The following is a 20,153-nucleotide window of genomic DNA, read 5'->3' as shown; positions in this document are numbered from 1 at the left end:
CATCGTACATGGTAAAGGGTGAAATACGCTGATATTAATTGGTGTTAAACACGTTTTCACTTGTAAACCGTGTGAATACTTGCCTTTGTGCCTTTCTTGAAGGGATATAAGAAAAGGGAGGAGAGCTTCACATCCTGGAAGATTTGTTTTAGTTGCCTGACGTCCTTAGCTCAAGTTGTTAGACGAATATTTATGGGGTTCCTAGGACGGATCAAGCACCGCATATATGTTCTGTTACGGTAGGGCTTTGTCACGGATGCTCCCAGCACCTATCACCGTTTCTGCACACAGCTGACACTGAGTGAGCATGTGTTGAGTGACTCTGTCAATGCAGCCTCGTGCCCTCAGGCAGCTTCTGTGTGTGTGGGGGGGGGGGGAGGCGGGATACAGATGATGCACAAACACGTGGATGAGCAAGGCGATTACAGGGCGTGATAATCACCATGGAGAAAATGTAACAAGATCATTAATCCACATAGGACGCAGTGGTTTGCGATTTGGAGATTTTTATCCGCCGAGTCTAGCGACCACATCAGCAGGCTTAGTGGTGAAGAGGGCAGTCTCTGCAGGCAGATTCGTGGGTTCACAACGCTGCCTCCCGCACTCGCTGTGTGGCTCCGGGCAAATCACTCAAGCTTTCTGGCCTCGGTGTTTCCCCTTCTCCCGCAGCACCCACCGCACGCGGCGCGTCTGCGGTGAAAACGAGCAGATGGTCACGGGTCGGTGCCGTGCGCGCAGCCCCGGCCGCGCTGAAGCAGGGGCTCCCGGCCGCCGGGCGAGGGGGCGCGGGGCGCGCGGGGCGGCGCAGTGACCGGCGCCGAGGGCCCGGCAGGCCGAGGGGCGGCCGCCCCGTCAGTCCGCGAGAGCGCGCGGGGAGCCCCGGCCCGGCCCCTCCCTCGGGGCAGGCCTCGCGGGCTCGGCCCCGCGCCCCGCGCCCCCGGCCCGCCCCGCCCCCGGCCGCGGCCAGGCACCGCCCACCGGGGCGCGGGGCGGGGAGCTCGCCGGCGATTGGCCGGGAGGCGGCGCCGGGCGGGGCGGGCCGGGCGCGGCGCTCGCCGCTTAAATGGGCCGGGCGCCCGCGCCCGCCGCTTCGGGGGTCCCGCGGCCCGCGCTGCTCGGCCGGCCTGGTGGGCAGGCGGCGCCCGTCGGTGGCGGGCGTGGGCGCCGCGGCCCCGGAGCCCCGCGCGCGGAGGCGGCCTGCGGCGGGCGGCGGGCACGGAGCGGAGCGGAGCTGAGGCCCCCGGCGAGCGCCGGGCCGCCCGGGAACATGGCCCTGGAGCAGCTCTGCGCGGCCCTCAAAGGTAAGCGCGCGGGGCCGCGGACGGCGCCCCCTGCGGGCCGAGGCGCGGCGCGCTGCCCGGCGCCTTTGTCTGCGCGGAGCCCGCGCCCTGGCCCGCGCGCTGCCGGCCTGCGGCTCCGCCGGCTGCCGGGCGCCGGGGACGGTCGGGCGGCGGCCCCGCGGCCCCCCGAGCTGCGCCCGCGCGCTGTCGCTTAGCATCCCGCTCGTCGCTCTGCAAAGTTGTGGGGTTCGCGCCAGCGGGGCGGAGGCTGGTCCTTGCACCGTTGGGTAACAGAGTCGTTGCACGCGAACAATGGGAGCCCCGGGAGGCGGCCTGCCCGCCCGGCCGGCTCCCACCTGCTGCGGCCGCCGAGGCTGCGGCACCACTGCGGGCGCCCGGCCCGGCCGGCGGCTCGGCTGCGCCCGGCGCTTCCCGGGACCGCAGCGGACCTGCGCTGGCGCCTCTTCTTTCTGATTTGTTGTACCGGGAATTGAAACGGCTTGCCAAGTGCACAAAACCCAAAAATAGCGGCTTTGCATTCCAAGAGGTTATTTTAAATTAAAATTTATATACATCGATCATTAAGGTTGTGATACAAAGTTGCTTCCGAAACTCAGACTGAATAAATGCTTTTTTCAGTCCTCAGAGGAAAACAGCAGCACCAATAAAGGGCTTCCTTCCCCCGCCCCCACTGATTTAAATTGAAAACCGAATAGCTGCGTATTTGTAATGTAATTAAGTATTCTTTTTCATGTTGGGGAAGGAGTTAAGGCATTGTATTAGCTGTCGCATATCGCTTATCATTGTGTCTTGATATTTGTACAATGACAAATAGTGTTTTTTCTCCACTCCATGTTAACACTTTTTTCAAATTTGTTTTATTGGAAAATTCAGTATAATTTTGCTTTTAGTTGGACAAATTGTTTATTCTCCAGATAGTCCTAAATTCATAATTCGATTTCAGCAGTTTAAAATGTTTGACTACCCAACTGTGTACTTCTGTATACGGTTTGCGCTGAGGGAACCTGGGACTTTGTGGCTGGTGAATATTTCATAGTTCTCTCATAAATTCTTAGTCACTTCCTCATGATACTGTATTAAAATTTAAAACTCTGAAATTAATTTCGTAGTTTTTCCTATCTGTAACTTCTAATTGATACAGCCTTTCCTTGGAAATTAAGATTTTATTTTACTCTCTCAAAATAAACCATCTGCACAGTAGGATTTCCTATAGTGCCCCTTCTCTGGATTTTCTCCGTTGTTCTGATGGTCGTGTGGTTGTCGACATCACGACGACAGTTCATCCGAGTGGATCCCTGGGGACAAGGCCCGTGGACATGTGGCAGCTTCACCTGCACAACTTGGCGGCCCCGCGCCGGGTGGACAGAAGCTCCGACGCCCGTGCAGCGCGGTCCTCCGGCGCCGCCTCCGCCCGGTGGGCGCGCCTCCCGGGGAAGGGCCCTGGCGCTGGCCGAACCGCGGTGGAAACAATGTAGTATCTGGCTTTTCTTTTTTTCCTGTTACCCAGCCTACACTATTTTTACATGCGGGAGTATTTTTAAAGCTAAAACTAAATTGTTGTTGTTGTCGCCTTGCTAGAGAGAAAGTAAGCTATTTTTAAGTCTTTCAAGTTTGTGTGTATGTGCTTGTAAATATGGGGAATTTCCGGAGTGATTCAAGAAATTAACAAAAGTTGATTCTGAGAAGAGAATCTGGGAAACTGAAAGACAAGAAAGAAGGGGAGACTTACATTTCACTGCATACGCATTTGTATCACTTGATTTTTTTTAACCAGATGCCTGTGTTACCTATACAAAACTTAATATTTTTACATGTAAAAAAATATCTTTGAAAAAATACGCATTTTCCCCGTGCTGCCGTGCATCAAGGCATGAAAAGCTATCCCTTAGGTATCCTGGAAGGTGGGTTACTTGAACATCGAAAAGGTTCTTATCAGAAGCAGTCATTTATTATTTGCGTAGTCGTAGATATCACCTACCAAAAGCCTTGTCTGGAACATTACAGTCAGTTTCTACTAACACAAATCAGCCGTAATGAGTGTGTGCGACTTTAAGTACCAAGTACTTTTCTTTAGGATGCCGTGTATTCTTTTTGTTTTACTTCCAGCGGTGGAGAACAAAAGGCTGTTTAAACCTTTCATGTATTGTTAAAACTGAGTGATTCACTTTTAATTAAAAGTGTTTATGATCACTCCAGGTCTTATAAAATTTGACTTACCTTCTGTCAAAGTTAAGGAAGCATCATAGTCACACAAAAATATTACTTTAGGATTATAAACCTATTTTTTTTTAGTGTTCTTATTCATTCTGTGCACTGGCTTCAGGAGAATCCTATTATATTCAGTTACATTTAAATCTGTAAACTGTGGTCAAATTTATGGTGTAATAAAGCATAAATATCTCTTGCTTGTATATTTTAAAAATCTTATCTGAGACTGTGACAAATATTAATTCCTGTCTTTTATTCTTAAGCCTCATCCAAGAAAGTAAACTATACAGAAAAGGTATAATACTGAAAAGCTGTCCCTTTACTACTGAAGTTTCTTAACCCAGCCTTGTTAAAAATTAACTTTTTGGCTTTTTCTCCAGGAGTGGGAGGAAATGTTTTAATGCTGACAATTGAAAAGTCTGATTAAACAATGGTCTTATTACAGTAAATCCTCAACTAGAACCCCGTTTACGCTTTGAAACCATACTCACATTTTAGGAAAAACATGCAGTCCTGAAGTACACACACATGTATAGTACAAAACAGGTTCAAATCAAAGCCGCTTTCAGTCCTTTTTGGAATAAAATAGATAAAAGATAGACTAGAAAGCTCATATCTAAAATTTTTAAATAACATTCCAACTTCTGCTCTTGGTTATTACCTATTCAGCACAATCTCCTATCATTTTTAAATTTATGCTCCTGCAGAATAATTGACATTGGAAAAAAAGTGTCCCTGAGGCACTTTGAGATCCTGGTTATTCAAGCCTTTGAGTTGGAAAGGGGATCCTGAGAGCTGACCTAATCCAGTGCCTCCCCCAAAGGCGCCCTCAGGAGGCACTAAAACAAAGCAGAACGACAGCTAAGAGCAGGGCAGCTCTGGATGGGGAGGGGCTTGCCTTCTCAGTCCTCTTCAGAGTGGTGACAAAAATCTGACACTTTTTAAGATATTTGTTACAACACTCACAAAATTACAGAGTGTGCTAAAATAAAATGAAAGTTCATTTCTTCCTAGTCAAAGTGATGTTAAACTGTGTTGGTTTACGTATTCCTAGAATAATATATTGGAAGTTACAGCACTAGCGTGTGAGAAGATAGCACGTCCTCTTCACAATGTGACTTAGCCGTGGTACAGTTTGGTAGTAGTTGCTGTGGATGTCTGAGGAAGACTCCTGTGTAATTGGAACCCGCACCGCCACCTCGGGAGCATGTGGCTGACAAGGAGATTGTCCCATTCTGCAGGAAAGAGCAAGCCCTGCCGCAGTTCCTCTTTCTTCTAGGCGTGATTGGCACTGTGATGAGCCCGCGGAGGCGAGAGTGGTCTGATCCCAAAGGCCACCAAGACCCATCTGGTTTCTTCACTAATAAGTAAAACTGAGTTTGATTAAATTTAGGTAGGCTTTTGCTCTTAGGAACATAGTTTATAGAAAACAGGTTGCTGCTCCCTCGAGGAGTGTGTAGACGCTCATCCAGCTGCGTTCTGCTCTCCCTAGAAAATAGCGCGGAGCAGGCAGACCAGTTAGCTGGTTGTCACATTCTGGCGTCTCCTGACTGATTGGACAAACCTTATGTTTACCACTTAGATGCTTAAAACAGGAAGGCCCAGAAAGAGGCGTGTTTAATTACTAACAGAGGTAAACTGAGCCCGCTTAAGAAAAGTGAGAGTAGTGGCTGGCTATCTGAAAGGAAAAAACTTCCCTGATTTGTGCTGCAATAAAAAGAAGCTGGGTCGTATGCATGGCTGCCGTTAACCAAGATGTGTGCCTGTGTGTGGTCAGTGCAGGGCTCTCTGGACTGTGTGTGTGGTTTCGAAGAAGGGGAATCAGGATCGTGCTTAGCCACTACAGGGGTTCCTCCAGTTTTTATTGAGTGCTGTTGTGGGCCAGGCAATCTTCTAGTCACTAGAGATGCATCAGTGAATCAGACAAGGCCCCTCTTTCTAGCAGGAAGAGGATCATGATAAGCAAGAAAATGTCAGGTAATGTAAGTAATAACTAAAATGTTATTTAAATAATAAAAACAGGATGAAGGAGAAAATGAGGAAGCCTCACAGGACCTGAATGACAGGAAGGGACAGCCATGCAGAGAGGTTCTCGGCAGAAGGAATGGCTAGTCCCTAGGGCAAGAATTAGCTGGGTGTGTTGAAGTAATGACAAGGAGGCCTGGGTGGCAGAGATGGCAGTTGGAGGGTCAGAGAGGTGGTCAGGCGCCAGAGGGCGCTGGCCCCCTGAAGTCGGAATGAGGAGTATGGGTTTACTCTAATGCGATGGGGCTCGACTGGAAGATTTTATGAAAAGCTGTGACGTGGTCTGATTTCTGTTCTGAAAGGATCCCTGACAGCTGAGTGCAGAATAGACTTTAGGGAACTGTGGCAGAAACTGTCATTTGTCTCAGCATCCATTTTACCCTTGAGAAATTCTCTGAGTTTTAGCTAAGCATACGGTCACTAGCTTTCCTTAGGGTTAGATGTGGCCATGTGACTAAATAAATCTGGCCAGTCAGATGTGTGTACACCTTTGTGGAAGTGGTGTTTTTGTTATTTAGTTAAAATTTTTATCTTGAGATCACTGTAGATTCTGGGCAAGTGTTTTTAAAGGAAAGAAGAATGCCCTGCCATTTGTTCATTCTTGCTGACTCCCAAGGCTGGCAGCATAGTTGTAATGAAGATATAATAGCTGACACTCCAGCGTTCATGTTGGACCATACAATGACCTTGGAAATGAAAGTCATACACAGCCCAACTAGAAGGTAGCAGAAACTTAGATCCCTAGTGATGACGGAGCCTTCACTCTAGCCCCTGACCGCTTACCGCCCGCTTACTTGGCAGAGAAATACACTGTATCTACTTTAAACTGTTAGTTTAGGTTTTCCTATTACTTGGGCCAAACCTAATGCTAACGTCATAGGAGTGTGCAAAATCAGTGAAAGAAACAAAACCAGAGATAGACAGCTGTGGAACAGTCACAGAAGTGAAAAGTCTGGATGCTATCCAATAACATTAATCTTGAAAGAAAAAGCAGGTTTTGGACAGTGTGAAAATAATTTCGTAGAGGCAAGGGGAGGTCCATGGCAAGTGCAGATGCTCAGAAACGAGTATTTGTAGGGACGTTATGAGAAGAAGTAGCGGAGCATTCAGCAACATTTCCAAAACTGGCTCGTCAGCTCCTGTTTGCCCACCCTCCACCCTGCCCCATCCGTCTGGCCCAGCGTGCCCCTCCCATCACCAAAGGAGGAAGCAGGCAGGCCCTTTCTGCTTCTCTCAGTGTCCTGTCCTCCTCCTTTTGCAGTGGTCCTCAAAGTGTGGTCCCCGGGCCAGCCGCTTTAGCATCACTAGGAAACTTGTTAAAATGCAAGTTCTCAAGCCCCATCCCAGACCTACTGGATCAAAGTCTCTGGTGGTACCCCCGCCCCAATTCTCTGTTTTCATAAACCTCCAGGTGCGTATGGTGCACACTAACATTTGATAGCCACTGTCCCGGTGATGCAGGTCCCAAACCTGAGGGTAGACTTGCTGGGTGGGATTTGTAGATTTTTAGGCTGTGATACATGTTACCAGAATAACCTCCAAAGAGCTGTGCCAGCTTATAGTCGAATGGCAGTATGTGTCAGTTTCCTATGTCTTGACCAACACTAGAATCTGCTGCTTTTCTTTTTTTCATATTACTACGGCTGAATTTTTGTGTTGTTTTGTTTCCTGGCACATTTTTCTGATGGCGTAATCTTTTTTTCCCAGTTATTTGTGGTTTTTGTTTATGTTTCTGTCTTTAGTAAATGAACATGTTCTCCACCCAAAAGTATATGCATAATTCAGCTTTTTTTCAGTCTGGTATTTATTTTTCTATTTAGCTGGGAATGAGGATCTACTCCCCCCCCAAATAATTAACAAGTTATCCCAGAACCATTTATTAATAAAACCATCCTTTCAAAAGAGTTTCAAATACCACATATATCTTAATAAAATTTGGGATATATATGTGTTTCTGAGCTTTTTCTTTACTTCCCTTTTCTGTTCTGTGAGCTCCCTGAGAATAAGGACCATGGCTGCTTGACTCATTGCTGTGTCCTCAAGGACTGACTCACTGCCTGGACACAGTGGGGGCTGGATGTGTTTACTTGGTCAAGAGGAACAGCGGTAACATTTCAAGTCCCCCCGAAAACTAAGATTTTCACTGAAGTATCATTAAATGTATGACTAATTGGGAAGAACTGTTAACCTTTACAATGTTTTACTGTTCAGTGCATGTTACTTCTCCATTGTATTACATTTATGTAGTTGTTTGTTTATTTTAGTCTTACTCTCTTCCCTGAATACGTATAATAATTTCCCAAGTAATTCTCTTGGGACTTCTAGGTTTTAAATAACATTATCTAGAAATAATAATTTTGTCTCCTTTCCAGCATTTAGTGCATTGGCCAGAGTTGCCACTGTTAAGTAGCAGTGAAGAGAATAAATCTGACCTTGATTTTTGCTGTGGGAAGTTGGGCCTCTCCGCTAGAAAGCCTGGGCACAAGACTCTGTGGAGAGCTAACGTGACGGTGATCCCGGGTAGAAGGAGTAGGCTTGGGGATTTGTATTTAACACCTTGAATAGCACCTGTCTTTATCGTTTAAGCCTTCATTTTGAAGTCAGATCTGTGCACGGGTTGTCACAAGGCCTCAGCTGGACTCCAGACCCAGAGGTGAGGGCGGAAATGGTGGGCAGGCACGGAGCCTCGGGCAGCTCTGCGTAGTCAGTCACACTGTGTGCTTGTGGATTAGAATGTTCACTGGGCGTGGGTTTCTGCCTTACAGAGTTAGTGCCTCTCTGGGGACATTGTCTTTGAATTCAAAGTCTGATGTGTTTCTGGATTTGAGAGATTATGGGTTCTTTTGGTCACAGGGAGATGGGGTCTAGACAGGACAGAGCTCCACGGCGCCACTCCGAGGCTGGGCGGTAATGGAGTTTGTTTCGGTATCTCAGTCTGAGTATAACAAGTGATTTACAGAGGTTCTGTCACACGGCTTGGAGGAACTGTGTTTACTACGATACAGAAGTTAGGATGATCAACAGTCGCAACTGTGTCGCCAACAGCTGCATCACTGCACATTTCTGTCCTTAATTATTGTGCAGATTTGCCCTATTCTTTATATGTCATTTTTATATTCAGTGGCACAGTTCATTTGGTTGATTGAGTGGTGAATAATTTTTTAAACATTTGGGAAAAAAGAAAATTGTGAGCAGCCCTCTAAAGTAGAAAAGAATAATAGGTTTATTTGGTGGTGTAATTTTATTTTTAATATGATTGTTCTACCTTAGTTGTATATTCAGTGCAGATTTCATAAATCAGATATCTACGCAGCCAGAGTTTTATTGATCATTATTTAATTTTCCTGGCACAGTTCACCTTTTTGCTATAGTTTTACTATTCTCCTGGTTTCAGATTGTTGATTTCTTACTTGCCCTGTCTGCCTGGCTTTGCATTACTTGCTTACGTACTGTGCGTATTAAATGTGAAAACTGGTAAATTGTCGTGCCTGTGATTCAGAAGGAAAGGTGATACTGAGCACAAAATTTTGACCAGTTGTGTATCATCTGAATGGTATGCCTTGGAAAATAGTGTCCTCTAATGAGATAAATTGATACAAATGGCTATTTGCTAATTGATAGGTATCTAATATTACCCTAGGTTTTCTTTTTTATCCTAAATCTTCTGTTTTTAAAAATATGTCTTTTGAGATTCCATTCCTCTAACTCTGATCCAGTGCAAAGATGTGAAGAGTTTGAAGGAAGGATTGTTCCTACGTAACGTGAGATCTTTAACACTACTATCGACCAAGGAAAGGAAAAGGGGTGTTAAAGTTGTTGAGAGAAGACAAAGGAGACGAAAGTCAGCAAGGACACCGGAAACCAAAGATGGAGAAGTCAAAGGATTAGATTATAAGATGTAAACAATGGAATGGCAAGAATAGTCTTTGTACATTGGTAACTTTGGGTGGTAGATACTCAGTACATGCTATTGAGTGAACAATGGCATGACCATCTACCAGTCACTTAACTAGCAACCTCTTCAATGCGTCCATCTTTCTCACTCCTGACGTCTTCTAAGTCACCAGTTGCACTAGACGCTACATCTGAATCAGGCTGTGCATCTCTCCTTTCCAGTTCTGCTGCCACTGCTCTGCTTCAAGACCTTATCACCTTTGCTTCCTAAACGACCTCTCTTCTCTTCAAAAGTTTCGACTCCACACAACCATCAGGATTGTTGGTCTGAAAAACAAATGTGATAATGTCACATTCTAATTTCAAAACCCACAGTGGCTTCTCATTATAGTGAAGAGTCCAGACTCTTTAGCATGGGATTCAAGACTCTTTACCCTCAGATCTCATCCTCCGAGTTCTAACCTGGTAGGGCACTTCAGACCATCCTGTATCACTGAGAGTTTGCAACCCGTCCCGTCCGTAAGTGCTCGTGCCTCCCTGTTTTTGTCTAAGTATTTCTTTTTCCCTCTCCTGGACTGAATCCTGTAAGGTCCAACTAGAGTATATGCACTTTCTTTTTCTGAAGTTCTTCTCGCTCTATTCCTCTTAACACCCGCAGATTGGTTCCCTTCTCTGCTCCCATTATGCTTTCTGTGGAGCCCTGTTGAACTCCTTTTCACCTTGTATTGTAGGTTGTCCTTGACAAGAGAGTGACTCCTCCTTAAGGATGGTAGTTTGTCCTAATATCTGTCATTTATTTAGCAGAATGTGTAATACATAAAAATTGCTGTGTGCATCCTCTCTTTTAATCATCACAACAACCTTATGAGGTTGGTCCTATTAATACAACATCCTCATTTTACAAAAACGTAAACAGCTAAACAGGCCTCACAGCTGGTACATGGCAAAATTTGGATCCCACCCTAGATCCATCTGATTTGTCAAGTCCATGCTCTTACTATTTTGCTGTATTTCTCCTCACACATCTGTGTATCCTCAGTGCCTCCTATCCAGCAGATACCTGTGACTGCTAATTGACTGAATAAGTAATGACTCCAGGTCACACAGGAGTTTGGGACAGTGTGCTGGTGTGATTTCCTTTGAAAGGGAGAGTGAAAGATGTCAGTGCACAGTTCATAAAAATAAAATGTTTAAAGGAATCTTCAACACACACAAAACAGTTCCGTCTGTTGATTGGGTCTCTGAAATGTTCACCCTGGAACGAAAAGCTTCCCTTTCTAAGTGTGCTGGCTTTTGCTCCCCAGGACCCAGCTCAGCACTGCACAGTACGCAGTGTCTCCTGTTGATCTCTAGGAGACTGCTGCCACCTGGCTGCGCGCTGTCTCGCTCATGAGTGTCCTCGCGAGTCAGATAATCGAATTGGACTTTAGGTGGCGTAGGACGTCGTGGAGCTCACCATAATGCATATAAAATTTGGAGATATGGAGTACAGTTAATCTAAGAACTGGGGTCAGCAAATTTGTTGCAAACAGAATTATGCTTTTTTAAATCCATCATAAATTGAAAAATGCTTTAACTGCCATGTACTATTAGTGCTTGTAGAACTGTGTACAACATGAATTATGCTTTTTTCCTTAGTTGTCTTAAGTGTAAAATAGTAAATCAGAACAGAACATTTAACCCTTAAAAATCTTGAGAGTGAATGCTAGTAAGAAATAGTGGTTTTAGTTAATCTTTTTTTGCCGTCTGATTTTCCTTATAAACTTAGCAAAATGAATTATGGATTCAATTTTTTAACTTCTCTTTTCTGTTGTTTTTCCAGTGTTGTTAATAACAGTACTTGTAGTGGAAGGGATTGCTGTGGCCCAAAAGACCCAAGGTAAGGTGTTCACAGCAGTAACTAACCGCATGTTCAGGACAGTGGATGGTTTATTTGAAAGGACTGCAACTTTCGAATACTATTTCCGTCATCCCTCTGGGGTGTTTCAATGACCTAGGCTTTCTGCCAACCCATCAGCTTCAATTTAACTGCATTCAGCTGCAGTTGACTAGAGTAAAGTGTCAACGAAAAGTCTTGCCCTGATAAATTTTAAAAATTGCTGTCACTGGTAGCTCCTGGCGTGCCGTGGATTTTGTCCAAATGTTAAATGAGATTCATGCTCTATCACTAAGCAAAAATAAAAAGCCGTTTTTCCATTGGAGACAAATGAAACATTTCCATCAATATCTTGTTCAGGGCCCTTTGGACCTGTTCTCATTGTCCTTGTTTAGGAAGGAAATTAGCTAGTGTGATGTTTGAACCAGATTTTCATGTCAGAGTTTAGAACATTTCCTAAATACCTGATTTATCTTTTATTTTCATCAAAGTTCTACATACCCATGACAAGAGTCAAAGCATTCTGAAGAAGTTAATTAGGAAACTCAGTCCCCCGTCCCACCCTCCCCTGCTTCCTGCTCCACGGACATAGCCGCTCTTTTAGCTGATTCTTTGGCTATTTCCCTGCATATTTATAAACAGCATACTAGGCTGTTCCTGCTTTATTCTTTCAGTTTTAGGTAGTAGATAATGATTTCCCAGCATGGAAGATGAGAATTGAGCTCCTTCGTGTCCCTCCTCTTTACCCCCAACTGATAGAAGTGTTTTTTACTTTCCATCTGTACCCCCCTTTTCAGCAGTTAGACCGTAATTCTGGTTACGTCTGTATTTAGGGTTTACATGAAGTCACTCAGTGGGCTTTTTCAATATGAAAATTTTGTCTTTCAGTTTAGGAAGTTTTCATTTCCTTTTTTTTCTTGTTTAATTTTTTAAATTCTCTTTTCTCTGTTTTCTCTGTTCTGTCTTTCAGGAACTCCTATTATTGGTGTTTTGTTTTCTTTTATCTTTTCTATTTTCCATTGCTCTTTTTTTTTTTTTTTTTGAGGAATATTAACCCGGAGCTAACACCTGTGCCCATCATCCTCTATTTTATGTGGGGCGCCTGCCACGGCATGGCTTGATAAGCCGCGTGTAGGTCCACAGCCGGGGTCTGAACCAGTGAGCCCCGGGCCACCAAAGGGGAGTGTGCGGACTTAACCACTGCGCCACTGCGCCAGCACCTTCCACCTCTCTTTTTGCTCTGTTTTCTTCTCAATAGTCTCTATTGAGACTTCCTCAATTTTATCCTCTAAACCAGGAATTGGAAAACTTTTTCTGTAAAGGGCCAGCTAGTAAATATTTAAGGCTTTGCAGGCCTTCCAGGGTCTGGAGCAAGTGCTCAGCTCTGCTGTGGTGACGGCAGCAGACAGTGTGCATTGAGTGGACGTGGTCTGTTCCAGGAGAAGCGTGTTCACAGTAGCAGGCAGCAGGCCAGGTTTGGCCCAGGGCCACAGTTTGTGGACCTCTGCTCTAAGCTGTCTACTGATTTTTGCATTTCTCCTGTTCTTAGAAGCTTTCTTTTGTTTCCTCAATATCCTCTCTTCAGAGTATCCTCGTTCGTGTTCTATGGATATACTACTCTCTCTTTGTCTGAGGAGATTAAATGATAGTTTTATGTAGTGTTGTTGTTATTGGGTTTTTTTTTTTTTTACTGTTTTTTCTACATAATCTTCATCTCCTCAGAGTTGCTTTTTTGTTTGCTTTTTAATCTGTTTCTCATACTAGAGGCTTTCTCAAATTTCTGGTGATGCTTGAATACTCATATTTGTGCGAGGAGCACTAAAGTCTGATCATTAGCTGTCTGCAGGTATAGACAGGGCCTGTTTCCTGTAGCCACGCTGTTGAGTGGCTGCCCTTGGAGAGCCCGAGTCTGCATCCTGGGGCCGTCTTCTTTGGGCTGGTTGGATTCCCCAGGGAAGAATCTTTGCATTGTCTGTTTAGAGGCTCCACATCTGAGCAAGAGGCCTCCTGAGGAGGTGCGTGCAGGAGAGACTGGGCGCATCATTCAGTATGTTAACATTCACCCAGTCTCCCTGTCTTCACCCTCAGCTGGGCCTGGTGTCGCCTAGTCCTGGAGCCCTGTTTGACCTTCTCCAAAGAAATAGTCTCGTTTTTTGGTGTGGCGATAGAACAGAGAATACCTGGATTTGTGGAGTAGGGGTGGGTATCAGAAATCAAATTGATACTAAATAGACTTTTAACCAAGCCTCCTGTTTTTAAGAAAGCCCCACTCCACCGCTCTCCCCACCTCCAGAGATAGCTAGTACTGCCAGTTGTTACTATTGTATCTGCCTCTTTGTACTTCCAGATTTATGCCCTTAAAAAAAAAAACTGTACTATTGTTTAAGTGGAGTTTGAGGAGGAAGCAGAGAGAAATACGTGCATTCAACTTAGAATCTTTAAATCCCCTTGTAACCTCTGAATCTTATTTGACTTTTGTGTTAAACTAAATATTGAGGTACTATCTGAGGTAAACTCCTGGGATCCTTTTATTTTTATGTCAGACTGAATTTTCTAGAGTTTTACTGATTTATCAGATTCTTCCACATGGTTTTGCCCTAGTTAAGTCTAAGCATTTTGTTTCCCTGCTCTCTTACATGGCACACTTGTCTCCAGCAGCCACTTTTCCAGCAAGCACACCATACAGTCTCACCTTTCTTTCACTTCTGCTGGATTCAATTTGTTATGCTAAATTTAACAGTGGTTCTTAGAAAATTATGTATGTGTGTAATGTAGAGTGGGCAGTTGTTTGAGGAAGTTGTGGGGGAAGAGAAGAACGGTGTTGTCTTTGCTGTAACTAATATTTTAAATGCTATTTTTCCCTAAGATGGACAAAATATTGGAATGAAGCACATTCCTGCAACCCAGTGCGGCACTTGGGTTCGAACCAGCAATGGAGGTCATTTCGCTTCACCAAATTATCCTGACTCATACCCACCCAACAAGGAATGTATCTACGTTTTGGAAGGTATTTGACCAATTTCTGTCTTTTGTTGAATGAATTTTTACTTTCTTGTAAAACTAAATACATTGCTAAAATGCCCTGTTTAAACCAGTTTGAACAAAATTTAAACATGCATTTCAATCAAACTCTAGTAATTATAAATATTTCTAAAGACTGGACACGTTAACAAAATAATAGTTGAAATTTTATAGGAATTTTGAATCTCCTAAAACATAATTCAACTAGATGCATCAGTGTATATGAGAAACTTCTGGTAAGAAACTTAAACTTCCTGGCGTTTCTTATTAGGCCTTATGCACACTTATGTCCATAGTTCCGTCAGTTGCTCCTTTCATTTCTTCTGTTCCTCATGGTGCATCGTATCTCAGGTACTGAGCATTGGCTTCTCAACTCTAATTTTAATCATTTGCCTACATTTAACTAATTTACTATGTAGCATATGCCAGAGGAAAGATTACTGCAGTTCTGCAGACAGCAGTGTTACCAGTAATGTGAAGTGTGGGCTTCGCATGACTGCGCGCAGCGCCCCCGTGGCCCTCGTCTCTGAGGGCAGCAGCACGTTTGTTTTCCTTTCTCACTTGTGTCGGGATGTTTGTACCTTTCTTGTTCCCGTTGCCCTGATCTACTTCCTTTTATTTTCCAGCTGCCCCACGTCAGAGAATAGAGTTAACCTTTGATGAACGTTATTATATAGAACCATCGTTCGAATGTCGGTTTGATCACTTGGAAGTTCGAGATGGGCCATTTGGTTTCTCTCCACTAATAGATCGTTACTGTGGGGTGAAGAGCCCCCCGTTAATTAGATCAACAGGGAGATTCATGTGGATTAAGTTTAGTTCTGATGAAGAACTGGAAGGACTGGGATTTCGAGCAAAATATTCATTTATTCCAGGTAATGAAGTCATCTTTTCAGCGGTTAGGGCATACTAGTTTTAGAATCGTAAGGCTAGAAAAGAGATAATTTAATAGAGTTAACCAAATCAAGGCTTTAAAGAAATTAGCAAAGTCAAAGGGAAGTCAGTCCATGAATAAATGAACACTTCACAAAAATTAGAAATAGAACTGTATCACTTGAATTTTGAAGCATATCATAGATGGTATCACGTTTTCTTAGATTTCTTTGTTTCATAGCATATATCAAGGCCAAAAGCATCCAAAGAAATACATTTTAAAAAGTAATTGAAGTAATTAGTTTGGCAGGTTTTTCCATTGGAATGATTGAATTAACTGCTCATTTGAATAGTCTCTAGAAAATATTAAGCAATAGAAAGAAAACTGCTCTACACTTGGAGGCGAGAGATCTGGGTTTGAATCCTTTCTCTGTCACCTAATAACTGTGAGGCTGTTAAGCACAGTGTGGTGCCTAGGGGTTGCTGTTGGTGAGATGGGAACTCCTGCTGTGTGCATCCCCTGGGACTGCCAGAACTAACTACCACCCACTGACAGCCGGAAACAACGCAAATTTATTCTGAGCTCTGGAGGCCAGAAGTGCAAACTCCAGCAGGCCCCTTTCCCTCTGGAAGTCTGGCAGGATCCGTTCCTTGTCTCTTCCAGCTTTTTTGGTGGCTGCCCCAGCATTCCTTGGTTCTGGGCCACATGGCTCCAGTCTCTGCCTCCATCCTCACATCACTTCTCTTCTCAGAATCCTTGGCTTCATCACATCTTTCGCCTCGTAATGCTCACTGGTTTTCACTATATGAAGTAGCATCCACAGGTCTTGAGGACTAGGGTGTGCACATGCATTGGCGGAGGAGACTCCGTGCAGCACACTCTGCCTGTCTTCCCTGCCCCGTGGGGTGTGAGAACACCTTAAGAACTGCAAGGGCCTGTCGCATGCAAATGTGGGCGTATCCCCAGGATGGAAACACTAAGATAGGCAAGTTGTTGCTGCTGTCTTCAGAGAGCTTACAAACTAACAAGATGAAAAGTGACTTAGTGGAGCAACTGTACAATCGTTTTGCTTTTATGTTTTCATGCAAGAAATTTAGTTGAAAAAAATTAAAACATATCCAAATGAAAAGAAAATATCCATAATCTTACCACCCTATATATAAAAAACCAGTGTTAACAATTTGCTGTGTATCCTTTCAGATGTTTTTCTCTGTCTATTTTGTTCCACTTAGCTGATACCATGCTATACGTACAGCTGTGATACCTGATTTTTTGCGTGAACAATGTAGTCAACATTTTTCCTGTCAGTAAACATATTATGGAAATTTTTAAGTGTTGCTTCAGTATGTACCTTCTCAATGCCAAAAGGATAACATTTTCAAAAAGGAAAATTTGTCTAATAGACCTTATTTTTAGAACAGTTTTAGATTCACAGCAAAACCTAGTAGAAAGTACAGTTGCCATATACTTCTTACCGTCCCCCCCCTACACACACACACACACAACTGCCTCCAAAATCAGCATCCTGCACCAGAGTGGTACATTTTTACAATCGATGAACCTCCATTGACACATCATTATCACCTAAAGTCTGTGGTTTACATTAGGGTTCACTCTTGGTCTTCTATGTTCTCTGTGTTTAGACAAATGTGTAATGACGTGTATCCACCATTACAATATCATACAGATTATCTCCACTGCCTGAAAAACCCACCTGTTCTTCCCTCCCTCTAAACCCCCAAGGGCCGCTGGTCTTTTTACTGTCTCTGTAGTTTGGCCCTTTCTAGAATGTCCTATAGTTGGAGTCGTACAATATGTAGCCTTTTCAGATTGGCTGCTTTCACTCAGTCACATGCATTTAAAGTTCCTCCATGTTTTTCATGGCTTGGTAGCCCATTTCTTTTTGGTGCTGAGTATTACGTTATGTGGTTGTGCCACGGTTTGTTTATCCATTCTATTGAAGGATATCTTAGTTGCTTCTCAAGTTTTAGCAATTGTAAATAAACCTGCATCCATGTGCAGGTTTTTGTGTAGACAAGTTTCTAACTCATTTGGGTAAATACCAAGGAGTGCAATGGCTGGATTGTATTAAAATTTGTCTTTTTAATTTTTGGTTAAATGGATAGTGGTGATGCTTGCACAACATTGTGAATGTACTTAATGCCACTGAATTGTACACTTAAAAGTGATTAAAAGGGTAAATATTGGTACATGTATTTTACTACAATAAAAATAAATTTTAAAAAATTACAAACAGGTATCTAAAAAAAAAACTTAATTTGAAAGTTCAGATCGAACCTAAATATACCAAACTGGCAGAGTGGAAGCTGCCCGTGTAAAATGTCCCAGCGCCTTTCCTCAGCCGGCAAGACCTGTTTTCAGTGCACACTCTTCTTTTCTGTCACTCGGCACTCAGTCTTGTTCCAGTTGTTTGTAATTCCAGACGCTTTAACCATGGTTATCCAAATTTCATACTGGAAAGGTAGAGGGAAAACTTTAGCTCAATTTACGATACGTCTCAGAAACTTGTTCTTTTGAGGGAGGTTAGCCCTGAGCTAACTACTGCCAGTCCTCTTTTTGCTGAGGAAGGCTGGCCCTGAGCTCACATCCGTGCCCATCTTCCTCTACTTTATATGTGGGACACCTACCACAGCATGGCGTGCCACGCGGTGCCATGTCCACACCCGGATCCGAACCGGTGAACCCCGGGCCCCCGAGAAGCGGAAGGGGTGCACTTTACCACTGCGCCACCAGGCAGGCCCCAAAACTGTTCTTTTTTAACTTAATAAACTAAACCCAGCCTTGCTAAAAGGGAGTAACAACACTTCAGCTCTTTTGCAGAGAAATGTCAAAGAGAAATTTAAATCCTAAACAGCACTGGAGTAAAGCCATGCGAGCTCTCTGGCAAACGAATCTGAATTTCTTCATATGTAGGCGAGACTTTTAGGATATCGTTGTTACTACATTAAAATTCCAGAATTATCCCAGTGACTTCCAGGAGCTAACAATCTGTTAAGAGCCTCTCTGCCTCAACAGATATCACCAGGAGCTTAGAGGATTTCATTGAAAAGATACTAATTTCTCAGCATTGTTAGCAGGCTTCTTCTAGGTTTACCAATCCCTAGACAAACTTTATTTTATAGATATGAGTTTAAGTAACTAGGCACATCCATAATTTAGTTAATTATGCTTGTTTATTTTAACGTGATTTTTTTCTTTTAGTGGTAAAATTGTGGAATCCTCACCCACATTACAAAGGCAACATGGTAGCGTAACAGAATTCTAGAGAATTGGCATCTAGTCCTGACTTTGCCATTGTATGATCTAAGAAAATAATCTCTCTGGTTCAGTTTCCTCCTCTGTAAAATGGAGTATTATATAATCCTGCCGATGTCACTGTCATTAGCGTAATATTAAACATTGGTTGATCTTTTAACTGTAAGCCTTATAAAGTTGCTCTCATGATACATAAAACTAATAGAGGAAAAAGAGCTACTTTTCCTCAAAGTAAGAATCTTTATGTATAAAATTGCCTGATTTTGGTTTTTAGTATCTAAAAACATTCAAATAATTAAGAACATTGTTTTTGATGTCTGTTTTTTCTTTCAGATAGTATACACTTGTTTGCCAAGATCTGATTTATATATAAGATTTTGTAACTTCTTTTTGACAATAAAAGTATTATTTACTCCTGTATACCTCTTACTCATCTTTCTTTTCTCCTGCCATTATGAAAAAACCACTTACCAGCTACCACGTTTTGTGTGTATGCAATAAATTATACATAACATAAATTCACTACTTTAACCGTTTTTAAATGTGCAAGTCAGTGGCATTAAGTACATTTACAGTGTTGTCCAACCATCACCGCGATCCATTTCCAGAACTTTTTTGTCATCCCAAGCTGAAACTGTACCCATTAAACACTAACTCCCCGTTCCCTCTCCGTCCAGCTCCTGGTACTTATTGTCTCTGTGAATCTGACTGATGTAACCTAGGTACTTCAGTAAGCGGAATCATGCAATATTTGTCCGTTAGTGTCTGGTTTATTTCCCTTAGCATAATGTTTCAAAGTTCATCCATGTTGTGGCATATGTCAGAATTTCATTTCTTTTTAATGCTGAATAATATTCCATTGTACTGTATATGCCACATTTTGTTTATTCATTCATCCATCAATGGACTAGCTACTGCTATTGATGGAGCATTATGAGTTTTCAGGTAGTATAGATGAGCATTAATTTGTGATGGGATCAAAAGTGTAAACATTATTTTAGAAACATTGATCCTGAAGTGAGCACCTGAATATGCTCATAAATAACCAGTGGTCTGCAGTCTATACCAGTGGAAGCTTTCTCTTGCTTTGTTGTTAAATGTAGCATTGGATATAACTTAAGACACTGAGCCTTAAAGTCATTCTACAGTATCTCAATGCCAATGACTTTCTTCTTTCTTCTGTTGCAGATCCAGATTTTACTTACCTAGGAGGTATTTTAAACCCCATCCCAGGTTTAGTATATCACCTCTTTTTCCTCATGGCGTTTTTATCAGTCTTATTTTCCTTTGAACATCATTCATCTATTCTTTCTAGATTGCCAGTTTGAGCTCTCAGGAGCTGATGGAGTAGTGCGTTCTAGTCAGGTAGAACAAGAAGGAAAAACGAAACCTGGGCAAGCAGTTGATTGCATATGGACAATTAAAGCTACTCCAAGAGCTAAGGTATTATTATGCATTGAGTCACTTCAGAGAAGAACATAATAAGACGTGATTTGTATAATATGTTATTTTGGTTCATGGAGATACTTATTGATTATATAAACTGATATTACAACTTTTAAAAAATTAACTTTATCTCAGTAACATTATCAGGCACCTGCTAAGATCTCAGCCTTGTTATAGTTAAACTACACTATAAATTTCAGGAATATCACACATATGTTAATATTCTTATTTT

The 20,153-nt window shown here is 43.1% G+C and overlaps 1 protein-coding gene across 2 annotated transcripts in view; it reads left to right on the top strand.

Moving 5' to 3' along the window:
- The first annotated feature begins 1,038 nt into the window (after nucleotides 1-1,038).
- The window catches only part of NETO2 (neuropilin and tolloid like 2), a 56,970-nt gene continuing 37,855 nt past the window's right edge, over nucleotides 1,039-20,153 (top strand). Inside the window, exons 1-6 of one of the 2 annotated variants that reach the window (XM_070613559.1) lie at nucleotides 1,039-1,301; nucleotides 11,251-11,307; nucleotides 14,171-14,311; nucleotides 14,952-15,200; nucleotides 19,664-19,687; nucleotides 19,791-19,918. In XM_070613559.1, the coding sequence (XP_070469660.1) occupies nucleotides 1,064-1,301; nucleotides 11,251-11,307; nucleotides 14,171-14,311; nucleotides 14,952-15,200; nucleotides 19,664-19,687; nucleotides 19,791-19,918 (837 nt within the window). In that variant the 5' untranslated portion in view covers nucleotides 1,039-1,063. Of the gene's footprint in view, nucleotides 1,302-11,250; nucleotides 11,308-14,170; nucleotides 14,312-14,951; nucleotides 15,201-19,663; nucleotides 19,709-19,790; nucleotides 19,919-20,153 lie in introns of both variants that reach the window. The other variant, XM_070613558.1, reaches the window with a different exon arrangement.

This window comes from Equus przewalskii, chromosome 3 (assembly GCF_037783145.1).
Source record: "Equus przewalskii isolate Varuska chromosome 3, EquPr2, whole genome shotgun sequence".
Lineage (NCBI taxonomy): Eukaryota > Metazoa > Chordata > Mammalia > Perissodactyla > Equidae > Equus > Equus przewalskii.
This window is presented reverse-complemented; position numbering and strand designations above follow the sequence as displayed.